The 27,611-nt window shown below is 42.5% G+C and overlaps 2 protein-coding genes across 3 annotated transcripts; both read left to right on the forward strand.

Moving 5' to 3' along the window:
- Positions 1 to 241: 241 nt before the first annotated feature.
- On the forward strand, positions 242 to 10,040 carry LOC139155245 (sulfotransferase 1C2-like). Its single transcript, XM_070730356.1, has 7 exons — positions 242 to 454; positions 558 to 686; positions 780 to 877; positions 4,713 to 4,839; positions 5,109 to 5,203; positions 8,174 to 8,354; positions 9,574 to 10,040. The coding sequence occupies exons 1-7, from the start codon at positions 301 to 303 to the stop codon at positions 9,684 to 9,686; spliced, it is 897 nt and encodes a 298-aa protein (XP_070586457.1). The 5' UTR covers positions 242 to 300; the 3' UTR covers positions 9,687 to 10,040.
- Positions 10,041 to 11,817: 1,777 nt separating this feature from the next.
- Positions 11,818 to 27,546, forward strand: LOC139155242 (sulfotransferase 1C1-like). Of its 2 annotated transcripts, none has more exons than XM_070730353.1 (8): positions 11,818 to 11,924; positions 13,952 to 14,126; positions 14,542 to 14,670; positions 14,753 to 14,850; positions 16,672 to 16,798; positions 18,883 to 18,977; positions 26,255 to 26,435; positions 27,353 to 27,546. In XM_070730353.1, the coding sequence occupies exons 2-8, from the start codon at positions 13,955 to 13,957 to the stop codon at positions 27,463 to 27,465; spliced, it is 915 nt and encodes a 304-aa protein (XP_070586454.1). In that variant the 5' UTR covers positions 11,818 to 11,924; positions 13,952 to 13,954; the 3' UTR covers positions 27,466 to 27,546. The 2 variants fall into 2 exon arrangements, with proteins under 2 accessions (XP_070586454.1, XP_070586455.1); XM_070730354.1 differs by lacking the exon at positions 11,818 to 11,924 and adding an exon at positions 12,672 to 13,838.
- The last annotated feature ends 65 nt before the right edge of the window (positions 27,547 to 27,611 follow it).

Consider the following 27,611-nt stretch of genomic DNA (forward strand, 5'->3'; position numbering starts at 1 on the left):
TTATGTGTACAATTCATTCATCCAGTTGAAAAGGAGAACTGGTGGCTCAGTTTTCATATATGAGAAATACCTACCTGAAACTTAGAAAGTATTTCCAAATCTGCCTCAACAGATATTCCCCACCCAGTTTGTTAAGAGGGAGGAGCAGACAGAAAGCTGAAAGTCCATAACAGAAATGAAAAAACGAGTGGACTGGATTGTGTACATTCTGACAACTCTGCTAAGGGAAGCAGAAGTGACCGAGACGTACCATACAATAATATCTCTTTTGCTGTGTTGCGGGTGGGCCTCAAATCAGAGATGGAAAGCTTGGAAAACAAATTTATCAAGCCCTCCAAACTGGTGGAAATTGAAGGAATCCCAATGCCCAGTGAAGTGTTAGAAAATTGGAACCTCCTAAGTGGCTTTCAAGCTCGGCCTGATGACCTTCTTCTCTGCACTTATCCCAAAGCAGGTAAAGAGGAGCCCAGGAGAATGATTGGCAGAGCTACGGGAGAAGGAGAAACAGGAAACAGCTGGATGAATTCTCTATAGATTTTTTTCTTCCTTCCTGGTAGGGACCACATGGATACAGGAAATTGTGGACATGGTCCAACATAGAGGAGATGCAGAGAAATGTGCCCGGGCACCCATAACTGAGCGGAGCCCCTACATAGAACTTTTCCCTCCAAAGCCCATCCCTTCAGGTGAGTGAGTCTCACAGGCACAGAGGGAAAACTGTAGAATTAAATACTGTACTTTGCAATGTGTGGCTGACTTCGTATCTCCTGACTTTGTAGGCTTTCAAATGGCATTAGCAATGCCTTCTCCGCGAACCCTCAAATCTCATTTTCCAGTTCAACTCCTGCCAACTTCCTTCTGGGAACAAAATTGCAAGGTTAGAATTCAAGATTTACTCGGTGTATTAATGTTCACCAAGGCAGGGATGGGTTCCTCCCAGCTCAGACCGGTTCCTGGTGCCATTATGATGGCATCACTAAACCATAGCAGTCGTTGCTGGTCCATGGGCTCCGCCATCTTTTTTTTTTTTAAGTATAATTTTTTTAAAAAAAAATATTTGAATTTTTTTTCTTTCTGAGCAGGCACAGAAGCCGAGTTCTGGCACTGCACATACGGCCACCAACTTTTTTTCAGCTCCCCACTTACTGGATTTTTTTGTTATTGTAGGATTTCATTATGTGTAGGGTTTCATTACGTAATGCAGGCCAGGCACTCCACTTTTTCAGAATCCCCTCCATCTAGCATTTGTTCTGAATTGAACAAGATCTATGTTTGCCAATCTGGTACTTGTGGGACTACAGTGCTCACCACCACCCAGTTCAGCACAACATGGTAATAGGTGGTGATTACATTTGAAGAATAGCTCAGAAAAACAGGAATTAAATTATGTCTGAAAAGCCCAAAATTTCTAAATGTTTTGCTTCTCTTATAAACATTTCACTTGGAGAAGGTGATGTCACTGAGCCCATTCATCTGATGCATACTTGATTTTGATAGGGTTCTGTTCCACAACATTGTTGGAACTGCTACAACTTAAACCTCTAAATGGAAACAATCCTTAGTTCCATTTGTTGAGAAAGATATAGTTCAGTGATCGTGAACCTTTTTAAGCTTGAGTATCAAAATACCCTGTGCATGCGTGCCAACACCCATAACACAATGCCCTCCCCCCAGGTGCACAAGCTTCACTGAAGACTCCAGACTTCTGGTGGGCCTGTTGGGCCATTTTTCACCATCCCCAGGGTTCGGGAGGCTTTCCTGAAGCCTGCGGAGAGCAAAAACAGCTGCAAAGGATCCCCAAAATAAGCTGGCTAGCGTGCATAGGTGCACTGGAGCTGACATAGGGCAATGCCTTGCGTGCCCTCAGATATGGCTCCGCGTGCCACCTGTGGCACTCGTTCCATAGGTCTGCCATCACTGTTAAAGTTTAATGAAGATTAGTGATGGCAAACCTATGGCATAGGTGCCACAGGTGGCACGTGGAGCCATATCTGCTGGCATGCCCTATCTCAACTCCAATGTGCAAGTGCGTGCCAACCAGCTGATTTTTGGCTTACCCGGAGGCTCTGGGAGGGCATTTTCAGCTTCCAGAGAGTCTCCAGGGAATGGGGATGGGCATATTTGCATCTGGAGCCTGGGGAGGGTGAAAAACGGGCCTATTGGGTCCATCAGAGTTTGGGAAATGGGCTGTTTCAAGGCCTCCGGGGAGGGCAAGAGAGGCCATTTTCACTATACCCAAGTATTGAATTATGGGTATGGACACTTGTGCAAGCACGATAGCACTTGCACACGCGTTTCGGCACAGAAGGAAAAAAAAATTCGCCATCACTGTTGTAGATCAAATGTATTGTACTATTGCAAAGCCAGAACTGAGAATCATGTGCCAAAATCCCTAAATTCTACTTTTCCCTCCCTTACCTCTCTCTCATTGCCCAGCCTGGTGTAACTAGAAACATAGAAACAGACAGCAGAAAAAGACCTCATGGTCCATCTAGTCTGCCCTTATACTATTTTCTGTATTTTATCTTAGGATGGATATATGTTTATCCCAGGCATGTTTAAATTCAGTTACTGTGGATTTATCTACCACGTCTGCTGGAAGTTTGTTCCAAGGATCTACTACTCTTTCAGTAAAATATTATTTTCTCATGTTGCTTTTGATCTTTTCCCCAACTAACTTCAGATTGTGTCCCCTTGTTCTTGTGTTCACTTTCCTATTAAAAACACTTCCCTCCTGGACCTTATTTAACCCTTTAACATATTTAAATGTTTAGGTCATGTCCCCCCTTTTCCTTCTGTCCTCCAGACTATACAGATTGAGTTCATTAAGTCTTCCCTGATACGTTTTATGCTTAAGACCTTCCACCATTCTTGTAGCCCATCTTTGGACCTGTTCAATTTTGTCAATATCTTTTTGTAGGTGAGGTCTCCAGAACTGAACACAGTATTCCAAATGTGGTCTCACCAGCACTCTATATAGCAGGATCATAATCTCCCTCTTCCTGCTTGTTATACCTCTAGCTATTAGCCAACTAATCAGGTTCAACAAGATGTTTCCCTAAGGGTCAGTCCAAGCGCAGTTTGGTATGCAGCCTCCTCTTTCTTCAAGCTGGGTGACCTGGAGGCAGTGTCTCAAGGAGGCAGAGTGTTGTTTACTCTTGTTTCCCCAAGCATTCCCACCTTCATTCCCCCTTCCCACAGTTCATGGCAATTTGTCTCCGCATAGCAGTGAAGAACAAGCAAGCATAAGTGGCAGCTGACATACATTTGAAATGAATGATGGCATTTGCCTTTTTGTTACAATACTTAATGTTATTACCTAGTTTGAGTAATGAAACGTTTGCAAGAAAGAAGAGAGCACCAAGGACCCCTGCTTGTTATAATATATTTTATTATACTTTAGACCTCGGAGAAGGTCCACATCTTGGGAATCCTCCTCGATCCACAGCTGAGTTTGGAGCAATATCTTTCAGCTGTGGCAAGGGAGACATTTGCACAGGTTCACCTGATGCACCAGTTGCGGTCTTATTTGGACAGGGAATCTCTCCTTAAAGTCACTCATGCCCTCATCGATTACTGCAATGCTCTCCACATGGGGTTACCTTTGAAGAACGTTCAGAGACTGCAGTTAGTCCAAAATGCAGACATGTAAGTTGTCATGGGCCTATCAAGGTAGGCCCATGTATCTCCATCATTCCGCGAGCTGCGTTGGCTACCAATTGATCTCTGAACGCAAGTCAAAGTCTTGGTTGTCACCTACAAAGTCCTACATGGCTTGGGACCAAGATACTTGCAGGACCGTCTCCTGCCTCATGTATCCTAGCGAGTGGTCAGGGTCTAGAGAGTTGACCTTCTCCAGGTCCTGTCAGCCAAGCAATGCTGTCTGGCGCGTCCTTGGGGAAAGGCCTTCTCTGTGGCAGTTCCGGTCCTTTGGAACCAACTCCCCCCGGAGATTCACACTGTCCCCACTCTTTAGACTTCTGGAAGCTTTAAAACATCATATTTTCCAGCAGGCCTGGGGCCATTGAGCATGGACACTCTGCTCCGGCTGATACCATGACTGAGATTGGATTAATGTGGTTGTATGCTTTTTTAACACAGGTTTTTAGATTTGTTTTATAATTGTATTTTATCATGTTTTCTGTACTGTTTTTATATGTTGTAAGCCACCCTGAGTCTTTGGAGAAATCCAATCAATCAGTCAATCATAAATATTTTGTCCATTACAAGCAACATAACTCTGGGAACTCATTCTGCCCTTCTTACCAAGGTTGCTATAATCCTAAATCATTTGCCTAGGAACAAATGAGTGATTAAATTAAAGCTCTCTCACTTCTAAGTAGCCAATGGCCTACAAATTTAGATTTGTATGCTGCCCCGAGTCTTCAGAGAGGGGCGGCATACAAATCTAAATAATTAATAAATAAATAGATAGATAGATAGATAGATAGATAGATAGATAGATAGATAGATAGATAGATAGATAGATAGATAGACAGACATTAGGTAGGCAAAGTTGGCTCTTCTAGAACTTGTGGGCTTCAGCTCCCAGAATTCCTGAGCCTATCATGATAGCTCAGGAATTCTGGGAGTTAAAGTCCACATGTCATGGAAGAACCAACTTTCCCTACCCCTGGCCTAAGCCCATCAAATAATCCCTGTAAATTGAGTTTCTATCAACTAATGTTCCTGCATAAATTTTATTTTCACAGATCATTTATGTGGCCAGAAACGCCAAGGACTGTGCTGTCTCCTACTTCCATTTCCACCGCATGCTTGCATTGTTTGAAGATCCGGGAAAGTGGGAAGACTTTCTGGGGAATTTCATTGCTGGGAAAGGTAAATGGAGGCTATTTATGTAAAGAACAAACTTTCTTACCTGAATGTTTTAGGGGAATAGGTGATCCAGATAAGTTTCATAATACAGGAGACAAGTGGAACTTTTTCGTTAACAACACACATGGTGAGGAGTGAATGGGTTTTTGTAAAAAGAAAATAAAAAGACAAGAAAATCCCATGCTAATTATTTTCTACATTTAGAGTTTGGCAGATTTGGATACTATACATCGTTTTCTAATTTCTAATCTCAATTTTTATTTCTTTTGCAGTTGGTTATGGCTCATGGTTTGACCATGTTCGTGGTTGGTGGGAAGCTAAAGACCATCATTCAATTTTGTATCTCTTTTATGAAGACATAAAAGAGGTAAGCATTTCTCATACATTTATACGTACAGACATACTCAAGGTAGTAAGGCCTCTTTCTCCACTAAAGAGAACCTTAGGACTTCATCAAATAAGGTCACTTTTTTCCTATTACAGTAATATTTTTAATAGTGATTTTTAAGGGAAAATTAAAACTCAATTTTATACATTTTGAAAATCAAATACTAAATATTATGATTAAGTTTAAATACAGGCCAGTTAATCATAAAATGCACATACATACCATCCATAAAGCATCAGATTGGCATCTGAGTAGCACTGTTGAAAAAAAAATATGTTCATTTATTTAGTTATTTTTCAATTGCAATTGCTTGCAGAACTGTGGGATTCCATGCAATCGCAGTTGAAAAAATGGCTATAGTTTTGCCAAGAGAAAATGTGAATTTTTGTTGTTGTTAATTTTTGCCACTTATTGTATTTGTTGCTCTATTATAGTCCATCACAGCAGTCTCCAAACTTCTGGGTGCCTTGAACCAGTTCTGTGGAGAGTAATTTTTCCGTGGAGCAGGTGGGAGCGTGGTTGTGCGGTTACACATGTGCACGGATGGAGCTTTACTTGCTTTCTGGCAGGCCATGGATTGATGTCAATCCACAGACTGTGGGTTAGAGACCCGGGTCTATCATAAGTCATAGAAAACCTGAATGCCTTATTAATTGGACAATGTGAACATGAGTTCTTTTTGGAAAAGTTAAATGAGTGGAATGAATTACCATATTTTTCAGAGTATAAGATGCACCTTTTTGTCTCCCAAAAGAGGGTGGAAATGTCAGTGCATCTTATACACCAAATACAGTCATTTTTTACTTCCTGAAACTCTGCATCCCAGTTTTGCAAAAAAACCGTGCCTTTTGTTTGCAAAAATGGGGTATGCGGAGGTTTTGAGAGGCCTGTAGAGTGCTCCTAGAGGGGGTAGGGAGGCAAAAACTCTTGTTTTTTGAAAAAAAGGCACAAACATTCTTGCCTTCCTCCACCCCCTAGGAGCACTCTGCAGGCTTCCCAAACCCTCTGCATACCCTGTTTTTGCAAAAAAAAATGGGTGAAAAATGGGTCTTTCTTTTTTTTTTTTTTGCAAAAATGGGGGCATTTTTGCCTTTCCCCACGCCCTAGGAGCACTTTGCAGAATTCCCAAACCCTCTGCATGCTTCATTTTGCTAGCATGACTGGAGGAGGAATTCTGGGAGTTAAAGTCCACAAGTCTTAAAGCTGTTAAGTTAGAAGTTTGTAAAAAGTAAACATGGTTGTGTGTACTTGTATACACAATACAGTGGTACCTCTACTTAAGAACGCCTCTACTTAAGAACTTTTCTAGATAAGAACCGGGTGTTCAAGACTTTTTTGCCTCTTCTTAAGAAACATTTTTTTACTTAAGAACCCGAGCCCGGAAAAAATTCCCAGGAAATTTGAGAGTGGCACAAAGGCCTGGCCAGTTTCCTGCCATTCCCCTTTTAATCCCAGCCATCTGGGCTGCCAGAGGAGCCTTTTGGTGGCATTTAAGTAGGCTCTGGCAGTCCAGTGCGAACAAAGCATTTTCCTTTCGCTTGGACAGGGAATAAACCTCTGCCAACACCCAGAGAAAAAAAATGTTCCCTTTGCTCTGGGCAGCTGAGGAGTCACCACAACGAAGGAAAGGCACCAGCTACAAAGTGAGCAAGCGAGAGGAGAGGGGAGCCCTTCAGCATGGGATGGAAGAGGAAGCAGGAAGCAGCAGCAGTAGCCAGTGTAGGAGGCAGTGTACGGGAGGCAGCCTCACGCCGGGTGTATGGGAGGCGTGTGCTCCTCCTAGCCACCTCACAGTCCCTTTTTTTTTTAAGCTTTAAAGTTTGGAATTTTTTTGAATCCCCTCACCTCACCTTCTTCCTTCGGCAGCGACTGTTCTCCTCCTCTTCTTCCTCCTCCTCCTCCCACCCAAATTCCGAGCTTTTATTTCTTTCCTAATGGGTTTGTACGCATTATTTGCTTTTACAGTGATCCCTCCATTATCGCGAGGGTTCCGTTCCAGGACCCCTCGCGATAATCGATTTTTCGCGATGTAGGGTTCCGGAAGTAAAAACACCATCTGCGCATGCGCGCCCTTTTTTTCATGGCCGCGCATGCGCAGATGGTGGGGTTTGCGTGTGGGCGGCGGGGAAGACCCAGGGAAGGTTCCTTCGGCCGCCCAGCAGCTGATCTGCTCGGTAGCGCAGCAGCAGCGAGGAGCCGAAGATCGAGGTTTCCCAGCCGCCCACGCAAAGGGGAAACCCCGATCTTCGGCTCCTCGTTGCTGCTGCGCTACCGAGCAGATCAGCTGCTGGGCGGCCGAAGGAACCTTCCCTGGGTCTTCCCCACCGCCTCGGCTCCTCGCTGATACCCGCCCGCCGTTTGCCGCTCGCCCATTCACCCGCCCACCCGCTGTTTGCCGCTCGCCCGTTCACCTGCCCACCCGCTGTTTGCCGCTCGCCCGTTCACCCGCCCGCCCGCCGCTCGAGAGCAAGAGGAAGGAAGAGAGTGACGTCATCGTGGGAAAAATCGCGATATAGCGTTTCGCGAAGATCGAGATCGCGAACATCGAGGGATCACTGTACATTGATTCCTATGGGAAAAATTGCTTCTACTTAAGAACGTTTCTACTTAAGAACCTGGTCACGGAACGAATTAAGTTGTTAAGTAGAGGTACCATTGTATCTTGTGTACAAAGTATTCTGCCACACTGGTATTTTATTAAATAATATATTACTAAACAATTTGGTTCACAATACTTTTTTCCTTGTTTTCTTCCTCTAAAATCTAGATGCGTCTTATACTCCAACAAAATACTGTAGCTAAAAGCTCCTCATTATGTCAACAAAACACAAGGGTTTGAAGAGCATACAGAAACATGTTTTATTCAACAAGACTTTCCATAAGATGAAAATGGATTCTCACAATCCAATTCACTACACTTCTTGTTCTAATCTTTCTTTCCCTCCACAGAACCCAGCTAGGGAAATCCAGAAAGTAGCTCAGTTCTTAAATATAGAGCTTTCAGAATTGGTCCTGGATCAGATTGTGCAGCATACCACATTTGAGAGAATGAAAAAGAACCCAATGGCTAATTACAGCAACATACCTTCATTTGTCATGGACCAAAATGTGTCACCCTTTATGAGAAAAGGTGGGAGAGTAACTAATTCCTAGCTGCCTATGATGGGAAGGAGGCTGTTTTGTGTTGTGTGTTGTATTGTATTGGCAGTTCTGTGCTAGCAAAAACTTCAGAAGAGAAGGATTTAGGGGTAGTGATTTCTGACAGTCTCAAAATGTGTGAAGAGTGCAGTCAGGCGGTAGGGAAACAAGCAGAATGCTAGGCTGCATAGCTAGAGGTATAACAGGCAGGAAGAGGGAGATTGTGATCCCTCTGTATAGAGCGCTGGTGAGACCACATTTGGAACACTGTGTTCAGTTCTGGAGACCTCACCTACAAAAAGATATTGATAAAATTGAACAAATCCAAAGACAGGCTACAAAAACGGTGGAAGGTCTTAAGCATAAAACTTATCAGGAAAGACTGAATGAACTCAATCTGTATATTCTGGAGGACAGAAGGCAAAGGGGGGACATGATGAGCCGGGGTGGCGCAGCAGGTAGAGTGCTGTACTGTAGATCTGTAGGTCAGTGGTTCAAATCTCATCACCGGCTCAAGGTTGACTCAGCCTTCCATCCTTCTGAGGTGGGTAAAATGAGGAGCCGAATTGTGGGGGCAATACGCTGGCTCTGTTAAAAAGTGCTATTGCTAACATGTTGTAAGCCGCCCTGAGTCTGAGGAGAAGGGCGGCATAAAAATTTAATAGATAGATAGATAGATAGATAGATAGATAGATAGATAGATAGATAGATAGATAGATAGATAGATAGATTAGATTAGATTAGATTAGATTTATTGGATTTATATGCCGCCCCTCTCTGTAGACTCGGGGCGGCTCACAACAGTGACAAAAACAATACATAATGACAGATCTAATATTTACCAATCTAATTACAGTTTTAAGTTAAAAAGTTCATAAAAGCAACCCCAGTATATATAAAAAACAAGCACACAATCAATCAAGCACCAAAACAACATGGGCAAGGGGGAGATGTTTCAATTCCCCCGTGCCTGACGGCAGAGGTGGGTTTTAAGAAGTTTACGAAAGGCAAGGAGGGTGGGGCAATCCTAATCTCAGGGGGGAGCTGGTTCCAGAGGGTCGGAGTCACCACAGAGAAGGCTCTTCCCCTGGGTCCCGCCAAACGACATTGTTTAGTCGACGGGACCCAAAGAAGGCCAACTCTGTGGGACCTAACCGGTCGCTGGGATGGTTTTTTTTCTTCTTTCTCTAAATTGTTTTACTCCTCACTAGGCACCGTAGGGAATTGGAAGGAACACTTCACAGTGGCTCAAAGCCAACTGCTTGATGAAATCTGCACTCAACAACTAGGCAACACTGGCTTGAAGTTCCGCACAGAGCTATAAAACAGACTCCAGAGTGCCTTCAAGGAAGACTTTTTCATCAGCTGGTTTCTACATGACATTAAAGAAATAATTGCACATTTGCAAGCAATGGTGGAAAGTCCTTTTGCGATGGGTGGGCTTCCCATTCATAAGCTTTTCCCTTGGAAAGGAATTGCCCTGAGATGAACGGAAAGAGTTAACTTCATAATCACTCGCTCTGATGATGAGATAAAGAATGAGTACCTTTCATTTGAATAGCCTTGTCCTTTCCCCAAAGATCTCAGAGAGGCGCACACAATTTACACTTTACCCTTATCTGAATTCAGCTTGTGCATTATGCAAGAAAAAAAAAGAATAAGAAAATAAAGATCTAAATTATAACCAACCATAGCATATCATTCTCTCTATGTCCTGATCAGATTTCTGTCGGGAGAAAAACCTGCGGCAAATGACCATTATCCAGAAATTTTACTAAATTATTCTCCAACTATTACTCTGCTGGCCCTGCCAACTAAACAAATAATCATTTAACAACCACTTTATTCAACATCCATTTGAAGTCACAACAACTGTTGAAAATGTGATATTTCTGACCTTCCTCAAAGTTCAGCTGTTTGAGCACCACTTGGTCTCAATGAGAGATTGGTCATGGCATATAAGTCCAGTAAATAAATAAATAAATAATCATAATCTCTTCGGAGAGGGGCGGCATACAAATCTAAGTAATAAATAAAAATAAATAAAATAAAATTTGGCAGCTGACTTACACTAACAATGGTTGCAGACTCCCGCGGTCACCCAATTGCCCTTTGAATTGCCCTTTGGCACCACCTTTGCTGGCTTTCCACAAGCAAGGTTAATAGCAATAACACTTAGACTTACATACCGCTTCACAGTGCTTTACTGCCCTCTCTAAGCGGTTTTCAGAGAGTCAGCTTATTGCCCCCAACATCCTGGGTCCTCATTTTACCCACTTCAGAAGGGTGGAAGGCTGAGTCAACCTTGAGCCTGGTGAGATTTGAACTGGTGAACTACAGCCAGCAGTCAGCAGAAGCAGCTTGCAATATTGCACTCTAACCACTGTGCCTCCAAGGCTCATGGGGAAGCCTTCAGGAAAAGTTTGCCTTAGTAAGTCGCAGGTTGCCTTGGTAAGACGCTCACACCGCCTCCCACTTGATAGAAGTCAATCTGGGCTCCATACCTTAACCTGTCCACTACTCTGCTAGTAATCTGTCTGTGAGATACTACAGAAGAGAACTTTTGTAGCTCAGGGTTGAACTACAGGGTCCTTGGTGCTTTCTTGAGCTTGGTGGTTTCCTTGCAGGCATTTCATTACCAAGAGTTCCTCTTACTTATCTATCCGTGTGCTATTTGTGCATCACAATGTTTCCTGTGTGCACATTCTCTCATGCGATTTTGCTTCTGCGCACGTTCAGAGAACAAAAATTATTAAAAAATTAAAAAATTAGAGGGAAAAAAAAGATGGCGCTGCGCACGGAGCAGCAAAGAGAGCACCGGAACCATTGTGTGTAAATTGTGCAATCGGCGGGCCACTACTGAAGTGGCACATTAGACCACACCAGTACCAACCCATCTCTGAAATTAGGTAACATCATCAGTGCTAGGAGGGAGTGGGGTTTGCTCTTATTTTTAAATACCAGTGGGCTTGTCCCGATGGGATATTTTTGCTTCTTTATTTATAATAAAGTCCCATTCTGGGATTTGTTTTTAATAGTCTGCTAAATGTTTGGAGCAAAGTTGTATTCTGGTTCAAGTTAACAGAAACCAAATTGTTAGAACTTTATGACCAGTGAAGAGCTACTAAGCTTTTACTACCACACTGTGGGCGTGGCTTATACAGGACGCCCTGCATTTTCTTTCAACATCTTTCAGTGCAAATTGGGCGCTTTGGGGTGGAGCTCCATTTTTGCTACCCCACTGTATTCCCCACCCACCCCCACCCCGGTCCGGGAAATAGCTCACCCCTGTTTATGACAGTTGGTAATAAATTACATGGTCAACGGCCAAAGTTCCAGGTTATAAACCCAAAAACTCTATGTTCATTTTAGGCAGGAAAAGCGGTTGGATGATTTTAGGCCAATCAGTCTCTCTCTCGGTGCACATATCAGGCTTGGCCGACAAGCCACTCGGTCAGTTCCTGTTGCAATAGATTGACATTTGGTTGATTGGGAAAGAAAAAAGTGAACCCTGCACTTTCAGGAGGAATACTAGGAAGGGACGATAAATCAGGTATTTGAGGTAAGAACCGACAGAGATTTCCTTCCTTTTTTCTTTCCTTTCCTTTCTTTGCCTTCCCACTTTCCCCTTCCCTTCTCTTCCTTTATAAACCTAAAATGTGGTGCAGAATGGGATAGGACAGGAAAGGGGCAAAATTGGCATAGGCTACCAAATCTGCCCTGCAAAAATCTCGATGGCCGCTTTTATGGCAGGAAAGACAATTTTCCACATTGCTTTCCTGACATCTGCTGTTCATCCGAAGCTGTGCAGGTCTTAGATTGCAGCTCGATGGCATTTGGGGCAGATGAGGGAGGGGCAAGCCCTGGACCTCAGCCCCAATCAGATCTTGCTTCAGATAACATGACATCCGCAATTCTGGAAACTATGCCGTGTATTTCAGAATAAAAATGCTTACAACTATTCTCCTAATCCATGGTAGGCATGTCTTTCAAAGAGAAAGAACGAGAATATTTATTTATTGACTGATTGATTATATTTATGTGCCACTCATTCTGAAAAGGACACAGAGAAGCTAGCAAGTAAGATAAATACAACAATAGAAAAACAGAGAAATAGTAAAAAAAAAACAATCAGAATAAAATCAGTAATACAGTGGTACCTCATCTTATGAACGCCTCTTCTAACGAACTTTTCAAGATACGAACCCGGTGTTTAAGATTTTTTTGCCTCTTCTTCCGAACTATTTTCACCTTACGAACCCAAGCAGCTGCTGCTGGGATGAAGGGGTTTCGTTTTCCCCCCTCTTTTGAAGAAAGAAAAGGGAGGGGCGGCTTGGAGGAGGAAAGATTTTGCAGAGAACAACGTACTTGCAAAGACACTGAAAGGGTCTTTTTAAGAAAGAAAAGGGAGGGGCGACTTGGAGGAGGAAAGATTTTGCAGAGAACAACGTACTTGCAAAGGCACTGAAACGGTGTCATTTGAAGAAAGAAAAGGGAGGGGCGCCCCCTTGCCTTTCTTCCTTCCCACTCACCCTTTAGCCTAGCCTTGCTTCTTCCACACGCCCCCTTTAGCTGCTCCTCCCTGCCCTCTGTTCGCCTCCCTTCTAAAGTTTGGGATTTTCCTGAAGGATTTGCACGCATTATTTGCTTTTACATTGATTCCTATGGGAAACATTGTTTCATCTTACAAACTTTTCACCTTACGAACCTCCTCCTGGAACCAATTAAGTTCGTATGATGAGGTACCACTTTATAATAAAACAATATCCTAAAAAAAACTATAGATACATACAACTATAGATACCAACTACAGGCAATCTAATTCCAGACCTGCCAGAAAAGCCAAGTCTTAATGGCTTTCCGGAAGACTGATAGGGAGGAGATGGTAGGGGGGCAGTTGATTCCATAGGGTCAGAGCGGCCACAGAGAAGGCTCTTCCCCGAGGTCCTGCCAACCGACATTGTTTGGCAGATGGGACCTGGAGAAGGCTGATTCTATGGGCCTTTTCTGGCTGCAGTGAGGTATGAGGTTGGAGGCAGTCCCGTAAATAGTCTGGCCCTGAGCCATTTAGGTCTTTAAAGTTAATAACCAACACCTTGAATTGTGTTCAGAGACCAACTGGCAACCAATGTAGCTCGCTTAAAGATGGAGTAATATGAGCATACCTTAGTACACCCGTACCAGCTGAAGTTTCCAAACACTCTTCAAGGTTTAAGATTTAATATTTAAGATATATATTTGAAATTGCATGTGAGAAGAAGAAGCCCAGAAGAGGCTCACTCAGAACTCATGCTTGGTTTAATTCCTTCGGAATCGGAGATCTCATTAGAAAACCCAGGTTTAAACATTGTGTATTTAAAAGAAGCACACGCCCTGTATTCCTGGTGGCACACCCACAGATCACTTCAGGACGAGAGACAGAACGCTCAAGTCAAAGAAGGACATCGGACTGCCTGAGAGATTAAGTGAAGAGTTGGTAGGTCCTATGACTCTAGCGCCAACTGATGGCAACCAAGGGAACAGATTAAAGGGACTGGTGTTTGAGGCTGGTGGTGGGGCTAAAATTAATCCTTTCCCTTGTCATATCAGAAGATGGATGTTCAGAAGAGAATAGAAGATATAGACCCTGCATCTTTCGAACGCTTAAAGTTGGTGGAGCTGGAAGGAGTCCTTCTACCTGAGCCCACAGTGGAGCAATGGGATGCTATATGGGGCTTTAAGGCTCGACCCGATGATCTTCTCATTTGCACATATCCCAAAGCAGGTAAGTATGATTAAAGGAGTGAATGTGTGGGATGTGGTAGTATGCATGTGAATGTTTGATTTTAAAATGTTTAGATTTTTAAGATGATTTTTAAATTAATTATTTCTATTAATTGGATTAGAAGTGTTTATATATTGTATATTTTATTGAAATGTTGTAAGCCGACCCGAATCCATGGAGAGGAGTGGCATATAAGTCCAATTAATAAATAAAATAAAATAAAATAAAATAAAATAAAATAAAATAAAATAAAATAAAATAAAATAAAATAAAATAAAATAAAATAAAATAAAATAAAATAAAATAAAATAAAATAAAATATACAGAGGGGTGTAGAAATGGGAGGGCAGCCAGGGAGAATGAGAGCTACTGGGTTGCCTCCATAACTTGTACCCCTTGCCCCTTTCCTTGCCAGGGACAACGTGGATGCAAGAAATAGTAGACATGATCCACCAGGGAGGAGATCGTCAGAAATGTGCTCGGGCTCCCATCTACGAACGGCATCCATTCATAGAGATGTGCCCCCCCAAACCCATCCGCACAGGTGAGAAAAACAATTGGCTCCAGGGAGATTGCGAGCAAATGGGAAGTGCAGAAAGCTGAAGATACCCTTCTAACTCTTTCAGGTTTTGAAGAAGCAGAGGCCATGCCTTCCCCACGCACACTCAAATCTCACCTGCCAATTCATCTACTGCCCCCTTCCTTCTGGGAGGAGAATTGCAAGGTCAGGAATCCTAAGTGATGTTTTCAGACCTGAAGGGGAAGAAAGGACTTGGATTAAGCCTTGGAAGTAGGGGTGGGCTACTGCCAGGACGGTAAGGGGGGGGAAACGCAGTGGGGTAGCGAAAATGGAGCTCCACCCCAGAGCACCCAATTTGCACTGAAAAATGTTGAAAGAAAATGTAGGGCATCCTGCATAAGCCACGCCCACAGTGTGGCAGTAAAAATTTTGGTAGCCCTTCAGTGCTTGGAAGATACATCTACTATACTCTAAACCTCTAGGATTGCAAGGCACCCCAACAGAGAATAAAGCCGGTTTGCTTTGTCTTACATGATCCTTGTGTTGTTTATGAACTCTAAGCTGGGAGAGTGTGGATTCTTGAGGCTAGGATTAAGGGCAGCTTTTCAAATTAAGCTACGGGCATGAATACCCTTTGCTTTGGAAACAGAGATAAGGCAGGGGTGGAACGATGGCCCTTTTCATGACTTGTGGAATTCAACTCCCAAAATTACTGAGCAAGCCATGCTGACTCAATAATTCTGTGGGTTGAAGTCCACAAGTCATAAAGGGGCCTTAATTCCCCACCTCTGCCATAAGGAGAAGGAAAATTCTCACTCATGGAAGTTGTAGAGAAGTTAAAATTTGGGGCATTTTCTATCGCCATCAGAGTTGCTATCTAGGAGTGCTAGTAGCCTGCACTGCATCGGAGTCACACTGGTTTCTACTCTGGTTGAAAAAAATAAATAAATCCCTGTCATATCTAATTATGTGTGTAACTTTGTTCAAAGTGCAAACCTGCAAGCTAAGTTTGTAAAACCCAGAATGGGTGCAATAAAGGGGAAGGTTTGCTTATGAGCCAGCTAGTAAGTTTGCTGCAATCAGTAAATCTCAGTGTAGATTTGCCATAATAAACTGCCATTTTATTATTTAATGATAATTATAAGTTATATAATTTAATTTTACTTATATAATTTATAACTTATATAAGTTTAGGAGATCAGGGATGATAATTTCTAGCCCAGAGGTTTAATTGGCTGCTCCTCCCTTGCTTCACCCTTTTCCTCCCAACTATGACAACATCTACATTTTTGGGAGGAGGCAAATTTTCTACCTTTCGCAAAATGATGGGGGTGATCAAAATCAAGCAAAGCACTGGTAATATACCCAGGCTAATGCAGCCTTCCTGGGGAAGAGATGCTTCATAGCTGTTGCTTCATTTCTGAAACAGGATAATGTGATGGCAAAGTTTTGTCACCATCTCGAAGATCATTTGTCCCATGCAAATGGAGTTGGAGAAGGAAGTTTGTTTGGCCCAATTCTGTTTCCTGCCCCTGTAGGACACAGCAGGAATGTTGCGGTCATAGTTTTTCAGCAAAGTATTAGACAAAGCCCCTCAAGACAAAGCCCCTCATGACCACCAAAGTCATGAAATGTAAACCCGAAGTTTGTACCATCTGTTAGATTTGCAGTTGAATAGAAGGTTATTTTTTTTTATTCATTTGTCCAATACACAAATACATAGGAAGAAAATAGACATGTGGTAATATATATAAGGGTAAAAGTGAACTTAGAGGAGAGGATATATGAAAGGAAGAGAATATATATCATAGGTGAAAGAGAGGAAAGACAATTGGACAGGGGACGAAAGGCACACCAATGCACTTATGTACGCCCCTTACTGGCCTCTTAGGAACCTGGAGAGGTTAATCGTGGAGAGTCTAAGGGAGAAATGTTGGAGGTTAGGTTGTGCCTCTTCAAAAGAAAGTTGAAAAGCTTAGGAGCTAGACCTACTGGATTTTCTTCCTCGATGCTTTATTTTCCCAGATAATTTATGTGGCCAGGAACATCAAGGACAACGCAGTTTCCTATTTCCACTTCCATCGGATGAACAAAATGATGCCAGAGGCTGGAAATTGGGATGAGTTTCTGGAGAACTTTGCTGCTGGAAAGAGTGAGTAGATTAATTAGAGCTGGAAAACGGTAGAGCAGATGCACCACAACAGGTTCGGGGTTCAGGGTCATAGTGAGGGATTCAGGAGTATAGTGAGGAATCAGCCTGAATCTTGCATCTAGTTTTTGACCTTCAAACACTTTTATGGAAGAAGGATTAACTAGAAGGCTGGTGAGATGCAATTAATCGTGCTCTGTGTGAGCTCGCAAATCCTTTGGTGTTTTTCTTCCTATTCTGAAAATAAGCAGCTGTCTGTCTATGTGACTGACTTTTTATCTTTCTACCAATCATCAGCTTCCCCAGGTGGGTGCCCTCCAAATGATTTGGAGTCCATGATTCCCTTCGTTTGGAGGGTCTCCAATTCAGAATGCATATACAGTAATACCTCGTCTTACAAACCTAATTGGTTCCCGGGGGAGGTTCGTAAGGCAAAAAGTTCGTAAGACAAAACATTGTTTCCCATAGGAAACAATGTAAAATGAATTAATGCGTGCAACGAAAAAAAAAAACACAAAAAAACACCACCGCCCGGCTGTCACCTTTTGAAACAGCCGGGTGCTTTTCAGCGTTCTCCCAATGCCGAATCCGGAAGTTCGGCAAAAGTTCAGGTTCGGGTGGCAGCCAAGAAGCCCCGCCGCCCGGCTGTCACCTTTTGAAACAGCCGGGGGGCTTCTCCGCGGCCTCCCGAACACCGAACCCGGAAGTTCGAGTTTGGCGTTCCGGTTCAGGAGGATGCTGAGAAGCCCCCCGGCTGTTTCAAAAAGCAACAGCTGGGCGGCGGGGCTTCTCGGCGGCGGCAGTGGGTTCGTAAGACGGAAAAAGTTCATAAGAAGAGGCAAAAAATTTCCAAACCCCAGGTTCGTATCTCGGATTGTTCGTATGGCGAGGGGTTCGTATCACGAGGTACCACTGTACTGTATTTGCACATTTATTTATTTCTTTATTTATTGGATTTCTATGCCGCTCCTCTCCAAGGACTCGGGGCGGCACACAACATTTAATACACAGTATACAAAACCTTGAATCCAATTATTAATTAAAAATTTAAAACCTCAAAAAAGCATAAGAAAAAAACATTCCATTCACTCAACCTTCTCTCAACACATGTATGTATGTGTGTGTGTGTTACAAAACAATCAGGGCAGGGCTGAAATGCTCCTGGTTCACTCGTGCCTGTCAATCTCGGATAGCAGGTCATGAAGGGAGTGCAAGGCTCCGCCCACCCGTCCGGATGCCGCCATTTTGAGTCTTTCTACCCATTGCGCAGAGGGTAAAAGAACTGGCTCTTAGATGACTGGCAGGCACAAGTGAACATGGATGCTGTCCTTTTCCCTTCCACATTTTCCTCTCTCTCCTAGAAATCCTAGAGCAGTGATGGCAAAACTTTTTTCCCTTGGGTGCCAAAAGTGCATACTCACACACTATTGCACCTGTACAAGTGCCCACAACCATAATTCAATGCCTGGAGAAAGTGAAAATTGCCTCCCTTGACCTCTGGAGGCCAGAAACAACCCTTCTCAACTTCTGGTGGGCCCAGTAAGTCTGTTTTTCACCCTCCCCAGGCTCCAGTGTCTTCCCTGGAGCTTGGGGAAGGCAGAAAAACCCTCCCCCATCCCCCTGGTGGCCTTCCAGAAGCCAAAAATGCCCTCCCAGAACCTCTGTGTGAGCCAAAATCAGCTGGCCGGGGCACACATGCGTGCTGGAGCTAAACTAGCCAACAGCTCGCGTGCCGGCAGATATGGCTCTATGTTCCACCTGTGGCACCTGTGCCAGAGGTTCACCATCACTGTCCTAGAGAAACAAAGACGTTCAAAAGGGACTATAGATTATTTGGGATTGGCACACATCCAATTGTTTTAAAAGTTAAAGAGAAACAGGTCATTTTACTGCTAGATAAGGAGCTAGGAGACAAGCAACAGATGGAAAGGAACAGTGAATAGGCACAAGGGGGGGGAAGGGAAGTTAGAGATTGGTCCAGTGTCTGGATCACAGAGGGCTCCAGATTGATCAACCTCTACAAAGAGATGGAAAGAAATGTGTGATAAATTTAATTCCACTAATTTATTTTTATTTCATTTTTGCAGTTGCCTGGGGCTCCTGGTTTGACCATGTTCATGGTTGGTGGAAAGCTAAAAATTGTCACCGAATTCTATATGTCTTCTATGAAGACATTAAGAAGGTAGGCAACTTGTTTTTGAACTCTACATCTACGCAGCACACAGGCATAAACATATCACAATTCCATCTCATACAGTATGTACATCTCAGTATTTATCTTTAATTATTTATCTATAAACAAATTCTGACAAGAAATTCATCAATTCCTTTAGAAAGTTCTAAAATCAGATCTTTTGACACATATAAAGCAAGCCCTGTCTGGCTCATGGAGCAGTTCAATAGATTATTGGTGGCAGATCAACAACTTCCCAGCAATATTTGAATGACCCGAGCTATGCACCTAATCCAGAAGTGGGTTCCTCCCGGTTCGGACTAGTTTGTCCGAACTGGTAGCAAATTGCTGGTGACATCATGATATCACGGAACTGGTACAAAAAAATAAAAAAGAAGTCAAATATAGAATCTGAATTATAAAACCATAATTAAAAGCCATAATAAACTAACCCGACATGCATACATACAATTTGGCCATGACTGTTGTTGGTTCATAGCCCCCAGGCCTGCCGGCAAAGCCAGGTCTTTGTGGCCTTACAGAAAGCCATTAGGGTGTGAGCAGTACGGACTTCGGGGGGAGAGTTGATTCCATAGAGCCGGGGCAGCCACAGAGAAGGCCCTCCCCATGGCCCTGCCAACCTGCATTATTTAGTCTATGGGACCTGGAGGAGGCAAACTCTGTGTGCTCTTATAGGTTTCTGGGAGATACGCGGCAAGAGATGGTCCCATAAATTATCTGGCCCTGAGCCAATAACCAACACCCTGAATTGTGCCCGGAGACTGATAGGAAGCCAGTGCAGCTCACGGAGTGTAGGTGTTATATGGGTGTACCAAGGTACGCCCATGACAGTTCACGCGGCTGCATTCTGGACAATTTGGAGTAGCCAAACAGTCTTCAAGGGTAGCCCCATGTAGAGCATGTTGCAATAATCAAAATGGGAGGTGATGAGGGTCTGAGTGATTATACATAAAGCCTCCTGGTTCAAATAACGCCACAACTGGTAAATCAGACAAACCTGAGCAAAGGTCCCCTTGGCCACAGTAGAGAGATGGTGATCAAGGCTAAGCTGTGGGTCCAGGAGGACACCCAAGTTTCGGACCCTATCTGAGGGGATCAATGTTTCCCCCCTCCCCCAGATAGAAATAATGGATGGACAGATCAAATAGTCCTTAGGAGGAAATGCTCACAGCCACTCCATGCTGTGACCGGTCCTGAAACCAGACTGAAAGGAGTCCAGATAATCAGCTTCATCCAAGGACCGCGAGAGTTGGAGTGCCACCACCTTCTCAACAACCTTACCCAGAAAGGATAGGTTGGAGAGTGGCCTATAGTTCTTCAATTCAGCTGGATCCAGGGATGGTTTCTTTAGGAGGGGTCACACGACTGCTTCCTTCAATGGCTGCAGAAACGACCCCTCAGTCAAGGAAGCATTAATCAACGCCTGGATCCAGATGCGTGTCACCTCTTGACTGACCGAGACCAGCCAGGAGGAGCACGGATCCAGTAGACAAGTGGAAGAACTCACAGCTCCCATGGCCTTGTCCACTTCCTGTAGAACTGAATTAGAAGCTCCTTGGGCAGTTTGAGCTGAGTTGGCGCAGGAAAAACATTCTTTGTTGTGCTTTTTTTGATGATTTTTTGATGTTAGGTTTTTGTTCTTGAAATATTATAGAACCTAGAACTTTGAAGATCTCTAGTGTTCATACTGTGTTGTCTAGTATTGTATGAGGGAGTAGTATAGGAGGGTTTCTCCTAAAATCTACCATTATTTCTACAGTTTTAAGTGTGTTCAGTTCAAGACTGTTCCAGCCGCACCACAAGGCTAGTTGTTCAACCTCCCGTCTGTATGTAGATTTGTCGTTGTCTTGAATGAGACCAATCACTATTGAATCACTTGCAAACTTCAGTACTTTAACAGAGGGATCTTTTGAGATGCAGTCATTGGTATACTGTATAGAGAGAGCACACAGCCCTGGGGGTGCCCTGTGCTATTTGTACAGGTATCTGATGTGATTTTGTCTACTCTCACCTACAGTTTCCTGTCTGTTAGGAAGCTTATGATTCACTTATAGCTGTGGTCGGCCACAGTTAGCCAGGCTTGACCACATTTCTAACCAGAACATTAAGTACTTAAGAACTTTCTAAGGACGCTAAGTGAAAAGACACTAAAGTTTTATGAGAGATTCCCATATGTTCTAAGGGGAGTTATAATATATTTTATGGCCTCTTAAATGTTATCCCACGAATAAAAATGTAGTCTTACCTGAATATATTTTGGAGCTATAAATCATTCCATAATCCCTGTATTGCTGTCTTTAATCACTTTATTACTTTTTCTTGCTGAATCACAAGGGACACTGAGGGCGATTGTTCATGTAGGGATATTATTTAAACTCAGAGCACTTTTCTTCATAAATCTTAGTTTAACTTTGTGAGCCTTTCTTTTCTTTTATAAGGACCTCATCTCAATACCACTGCCCCAAAATGTGGGCATTTTATGCCAGTACTAATTTGCTTGGCTTCTGTTAATATTACAAAATCTGGACAATAGGTACCATCAGAGGTGGGCTGCTAAGGTGGAATGGTGATGTGTACTTACCCCCATGGGCGCACCTGCGTGTCCATGCACGATTTTTCTACCTGCCCAGGTGCAGTAGCGCAATTGCGCTGGACTCCACTAGCACTCAGAGCCATGGGGGCAAGCACACGTCACCGTTCCACCTTAGCAGCCCATCTCTGGGTACGATGCATAAACAAGTAGTATCCTCAGGCATGATTTTAGCCTATTTTTTCTTGTTCTTTATGGTAATGAAATTCTAACCTAGGCAAGACCTATTGGATCCCTAGGCCATACACCAGGGGTCTCCAAACTTTAAGATCTGAGCATTTCAATTTCCAGAATTCCTCCATCAGTGAGGAATTATGGGATTTGAAATCCACTCACTAGTGTTAAAGTTGCCAAGTGGAGACTTCTGCCCTGGAGTAAAATATTTAGTAGAGTATATATGGTACATTGCTCAACAGTAATAACTGTGAGAGGGATCTTGGAGTCCTAATGGATAACCATTTAAATATGAGCCAGCAGTGTGCAGCAGCTGCCAAAAAAGCCAACATAGTTCTAGGCTGCATTAACAGAAGGATAGAATCAAGATCACGTGCAGTGTTAATACCACTTTATAAGGCCTTGGTAAGGTCACACTTGGAATACTGCACTCAGTTTTGATCGCCACAATCCACAAAGTGCAGAAAAGAGCGACAAAGTGCAGAAAAGAGCGACAAAGATGTTTAGGCTAAAACATATGAAGAAGGGTTGCAAGAACTGGGCATGACTAGTTTAATGAAAAGAAGGACCAAGGGACACATGATGGCAGTGTTCTCAGGGGTTGCCACAAAGAAGAAGTCAGCCTAAACTTCAAAGCACCTGAGGGTAGAACAAGAAGCAATGGGTGGAAGATGAACAAGGAGAGAAGCAACTTAGAACTAAGGAGAAATTTCCTGACAGTTAGAACAATTAATCAGTGGAACAGCTTGCCTCCAGAAGTTGTGAATGCTCCAACATTGGAAGTTTTTAAGAAGATGTTGGATAACCATCTGTCTGAAGTAGTGTAGGGTTTCCTGCCTAAGCAGGGGGTTGGACTAGAAGACCTCGAATGTCCCTTCCAACTCTGTTGTTGTTGTTGTTGTTGTTGTTGTTGTTGTTGTTGTTGTTGTTATTAATTTCCTCATGTTTGGCCTCCATTTGTTTCTCTCTTTCTTTCTCTGTCTCTCCCTCCCTCCTGATGAATTAGGATAGTTCCTGGATTTCATACTGATTGCTGGTTAATGTTGAGGAACTTCTTGAATTGGCATTACTTTATAAACCAGTGGTATCTATTCTTAGAGGTTTGAGATTGGGCAATTGGTAGCACCTACATTGCTTATTAAATATCTAGATGACTGAATCCTGCTTTATTTTTGTTAGGGTAGGGTGTGTCCCTAAAGACAATCTAGAAACTGTCATTGGTCCAGAATGTGGCAGCAAAAGGACACAATGCTTCTGGCATAGTTCCCTCTAAGCTGAGCCGTGAGCAATCGCTCACTTAAAAATCATCATCAACTCAGAGTTTTCCAAACCTGCCCAGAAGCCGAGAGGGAAAGAGTGAGAGGGAAGGAGAGAGAGAGGAAGAGAGGAAGAGAGAGAAACAGATAGAAAAAAGAGAGGAAGGAAAAGAGAAAGAAAAAGAATGGGAGTAAGGAAGAGAGAAAGAAAATCAAAATCTAGTTTGAAACTAGCTCAACTATTTAAGTGGCATTTTGATATTGATAGAGTTGCCCTATTATGAGCTCACTGTTATAGACACACAGTACAGTATTTTATTTTGAAATTCTCTGAGGCAAAACAGGGCGGGTGTTTTATTTGTTTGTTTGTTTGTTTGTTTGTCTGTTTGTTTATTTATTTGTTTGTTTGTTTATTATTTCTGTGTCGCCCAGTCTCAAAGGGACTGCCGCTCAGACACTATACTTTTCCGCCCACCCCCAAAAAAAATTAGAGGGAACACTGGCTTCTGGTATTGAAAAAGTTGCAGTTGCTTTCCAGGGGACTTCCACACACGACCACATGGCGTGGGAGGAAGCGAACCATCAGCAAGGTGAGGCAGGAGCAGAACCACCTCTGCTCCTGCCTCACCCCAACCTAAATCTCGCCTCAGTCTATCTGGGGAATTCTGGGAGTTGAAGTCCACAAGTCTTAAAGTTGCCAAGTTTCAAGACCTCTGACGTAGAGCATCAAAAAAATAAAGAGACAGCAAATTTTCCAAGTAACGAATTTTATATAAACGTACAAGCTTTTGTGAGTATAGCTTACTTCATCAGATGCTGAGTGGCTAGCCCAGAGTTCTTCAATCTTGACAACTTGAAGAAGTGTAGACTTCAACTCCCAGAATTCCCTAGATAGACAGGTGGGATTTAGGTTGGGGTGAAGCAGGAGCAGGGGTGGGTTTTAATCTACATCACTTCTAGTTGGCTTCCTCCCACCCAAAAATTAATCAGAAAGAATTAATCCTCCCAAAAGGCGAAAACAAGATGGTGACGCATGCGGAGTGCCAGAAACATGGTGTGCAGAAGGAGAAAAAAAGCCCCAAAAATCCCCCCTCCCCCAAAAAAGAAGAAAAGAAAAAGAAAACCATAAAATTCCAAAAAAAGATGCGGGCCTCCATGGACTGGTACCAACTGATCTGTTTCTGTGATGTCAGCGTGATGTCACCAGCGGGTTGGTACCAGTTCAGGCAAACTGGTCTGAACCTACTTCTGCGCAGGAGGGGAAGCAACTAGGCATGTAGATTCTGTTGGTATGGATGAGAGAGTATAGCAAATCAAAGCAGCCACATCAATTCCCTGGGAGGATGTATTAAAGCAGTGATTTTCAACCTTTTTTGAGCGGCGGCACATTTTTTACATTTACAAAACCATGGAGCACATTGAGGGGGGGGGGCTAAAAAAGTTTGGACAAAAAAATTATCTCTCTTCTTCCCTTTCGCTCTATTTATCTCTCCCTCTTTTTTTCTCTCTCTCCATCCCTCTTCCTTCTTTCCTCTTTTTTGCTCTTTCTCTCTCCCTCCCTACTTCCCTCTATGTCTTTCTCTCTCTCTCTTGCTTTCTTTCTTTCTCTTTCTCTCTCTTGCTTTCTTTCTCTCTTGTTTTCTTTCTCTCTCTCTCTTGCTTTCTTTCTTTCTCTCTTGCTTTCTTTCTCTCTCTTGCTTGCTTTCTCTCTTGTTCTCTTTCTCTCTCTCTTACTTTCTTTCTTTCTCTCTCTCTTGCTTTCTTTCTCTCTGTTGCTTGCTTTCTCTCTTGTTCTCTTTCTCTCTCTCTTGCTTTCTTTCTTTCTCTCTCTCTTGCTTTCTTTCTCTCTCTTGCTTGCTTTCTCTCTTGTTTTCTTTCTCTCTCTCTTGCTCTTTCTTTCTCTTGTTTTCTTTCTCTCGCTGAGCTTCGTGGCACACCTGACCATGTCTCGCGGCACACTAGTGTGCCACGGCACACTGGTTGAAAAACACTGTATTAAAGTACAGAAATAGAACACAATATCACTAGTTATCACCTATAGCTGAAACCACTTACACATTTTTAATAATCTATAGCCCATACTGGACAATGATATTACATTTTCTCAGTGATATATAATCACTATAGACTAACATGGCTGCCCTCCTACAATATCTACCCTGGACAATATTTTTATTTATTTTATTTATTCATTCATTTGTCCAATACACAATACATATTTTTTTATTAATATTGCTTCTCCATTGCTTATTTGACCCCTATGACAATCATTAAGTGTTGTACCACATGATTCTTGACAAATGTATATTTTACTTATGTACGCTGAGAGCATATGCACCAAGACAAATTCCTTGTGTGTCCAATCACACTTGGCCAATAAAAATTCTATTCTATTCTATTCTATATGGAAGAGAATAGACATGAAGTAATATATATAAAGATAATGTGTAAAAATTGAGCAGAAGATATATGAAAGGAAGAAAATATATATGATATATGAGATAAAGGAAAGACAATTGGACAGGGGACGAAAGGCACACTAGTGCACTTATGTACGCCCCTTACTGACCTCTTAGGAACCTGGAGAGGTCAAACGTGGATAGTCTAAGGGAGAAATGTTGGGGGTTAGGGGTTGACACTATTGAGTCCGGTAATGAGTTCCACACTTCGACAACTCGATTGTTAAAGTCATATTTTTTACAGTCAACTTTGGAGCGATTAATATTAAGTTTGAATCTGTTGCGTGCTCTTGTGTTGTTGCGGTTGAAGCTAAAGTAGTCATTGACCGGTAGGACATTGCAGCATATGATCTTGTGGGCAACACTTAAATCGTGTTTTTAGGCGCCGTAGTTCTAAGCTTTCTAGACCCAGGATTGTTAGTCTTCCTAGTCCTCTTAAATTTTCAGTGAGACTTTTTTTGCAAATGCTATGAAGAATATGGGGCCCCTCAACAGCTAATTCTAACATTCTCATGGTTCTCTGTTTTTGGAGATGTACAATTTAGGGGGGGAAACTTAAGATGTTTATTCTTCCCAGTACTAAAAGAACTGTTTTATAATTTTTAGATTAATTTGAATCCTTTTATTCTACATTAGGATTTGTCAAATTGGCTAGAACCAATATTCCAAGCAGGGACTAAAGATGAGCTGCCCAAAACGTGCAATGATAATTTAAAGTTAGCCTTTGAATCCTGAACAAATTGAAGAACTTTACTCACGGTCTTACTTTTCTATCCAACTTCATAGGATCCAACTCGAGAAATCCAGAAGGTCGCCCAATTCCTGGGAACAGAGCTCTCGGGAGCAGTTGTGGATGAGATTGTGCAACATACAATGTTTGAGAGCATGAAGACAAACCCAATGGCTAATTACAGCACCTTGCCTAGTTTCCTTTTAGACCACGACATATGTCCATTCATGAGAAAAGGTAATATTGAGAGGGTAAATTTTATTCTGGCCCCATATTCTGTTGAATGCAATATGAAAACAAATATTTTTACGTTTATATTTATAAAAGGGCCATTAATAGAATAACAATAGCATTTAGATTCATATAGATTCATGGTATGTTTGTGTGTATGTTTGGTTTTTTATAATAAGGGTTTTTTAGTTGTTTGTTTTAATTGGATTGTTCATGTTGTTTTACCACTGTTGTTAGCCGCCCCGAGTCTGCGGAGAGGGGCGGCATACAAATCCAAATAATAATAATAATAATAATAATAATAATAATAATAATAATAATATTTCTTCACAGTGCTTTATAGCCATCTCTAAGTGATTTACAGACTCAGCATATTGCCCCCAACAATCTGGGTCCTCACTTTACCCACCTTAGAAGGACAAAGTGAGGCAGTGAGACTCAAATTGCCAAACCTCTGGCAACCAGCAGTCAGCAGTCAGCAGAAGTACCCTGCAATATTGCATTCTAACCACTGCGCTCCCATGGCACATCCCTGCAAGAGGTGCTATCTTCAACACTAACTAAATACATCATCATTGTTGCCTGTTGCTTCAGAGTGAGCATAAGTCTCTCTACATGCTCAGATATGCTTACTTTCTTACATATAATTCCAAATGTCAGGACATTTAACTCTTCGAGCAATAAATTCATATTAAGAAGTATTACAAGACTCTACAATATTCTTGATTTAATGACTACAAGACAGACAGTGTGATTTTCTCTTTCACTGTGTGTGTGTTTATGCACCCTATTTCACAGGACCATTGCTTTAGAGATTAAAGTTGCTAAATTAAAGTTGCTATTAGCAATTAAAGTTGTAACCAATTTAATCAGTTAGCTATTATTGCTGTATTTTATATTCTGCATTATTTCCTTGCCTGCAGGCACTGTTGGTGACTGGAAAGAACAGTTTACTGTGGCTCAAAGTGAACAGCTAGACAATCTCTATGCCCCCTTACTAGCAGACAGTGGCCTGACCTTCCATACGCAATTGTAAACCTGTGCCTCTCATCACTTGAAATGCTTGCTTTTCCCTGTATTTAATAAAATAGACTGCTGAAAGCAAGAGCAACCCAAACTATGTGTACGCCTTTTCTTTAAATAATCTTGGCATTAACAAGCAAGTGGAAATAAAATGAATGT

This window comes from Erythrolamprus reginae, unplaced genomic scaffold, assembly GCF_031021105.1.
Source record: "Erythrolamprus reginae isolate rEryReg1 unplaced genomic scaffold, rEryReg1.hap1 H_1, whole genome shotgun sequence".
Classification (NCBI taxonomy): domain Eukaryota; kingdom Metazoa; phylum Chordata; class Lepidosauria; order Squamata; family Dipsadidae; genus Erythrolamprus; species Erythrolamprus reginae.

What these genes read in the sequence shown, in the direction of transcription:
- LOC139155245 (XM_070730356.1), top strand. Translation starts at nt 301, where the DNA reads ATGGAAAGCTTGGAAAACAAATTTATCAAGCCCTCCAAACTGGTGGAA. An exon ending in GAATTTCATTGCTGGGAAAG is followed by an intron (nt 4,840 to 5,108) that starts GTAAATGGAGGC and finishes TTTCTTTTGCAG; the next exon opens with TTGGTTATGGCTCATGGTTT. An exon ending in GTCACCCTTTATGAGAAAAG is followed by an intron (nt 8,355 to 9,573) that starts GTGGGAGAGTAA and finishes ACTCCTCACTAG; the next exon opens with GCACCGTAGGGAATTGGAAG.
- LOC139155242 (XM_070730353.1), top strand. Translation starts at nt 13,955, where the DNA reads ATGGATGTTCAGAAGAGAATAGAAGATATAGACCCTGCATCTTTCGAA. An exon ending in GAACTTTGCTGCTGGAAAGA is followed by an intron (nt 16,799 to 18,882) that starts GTGAGTAGATTA and finishes TCATTTTTGCAG; the next exon opens with TTGCCTGGGGCTCCTGGTTT. An exon ending in TCTATGAAGACATTAAGAAG is followed by an intron (nt 18,978 to 26,254) that starts GTAGGCAACTTG and finishes CCAACTTCATAG; the next exon opens with GATCCAACTCGAGAAATCCA.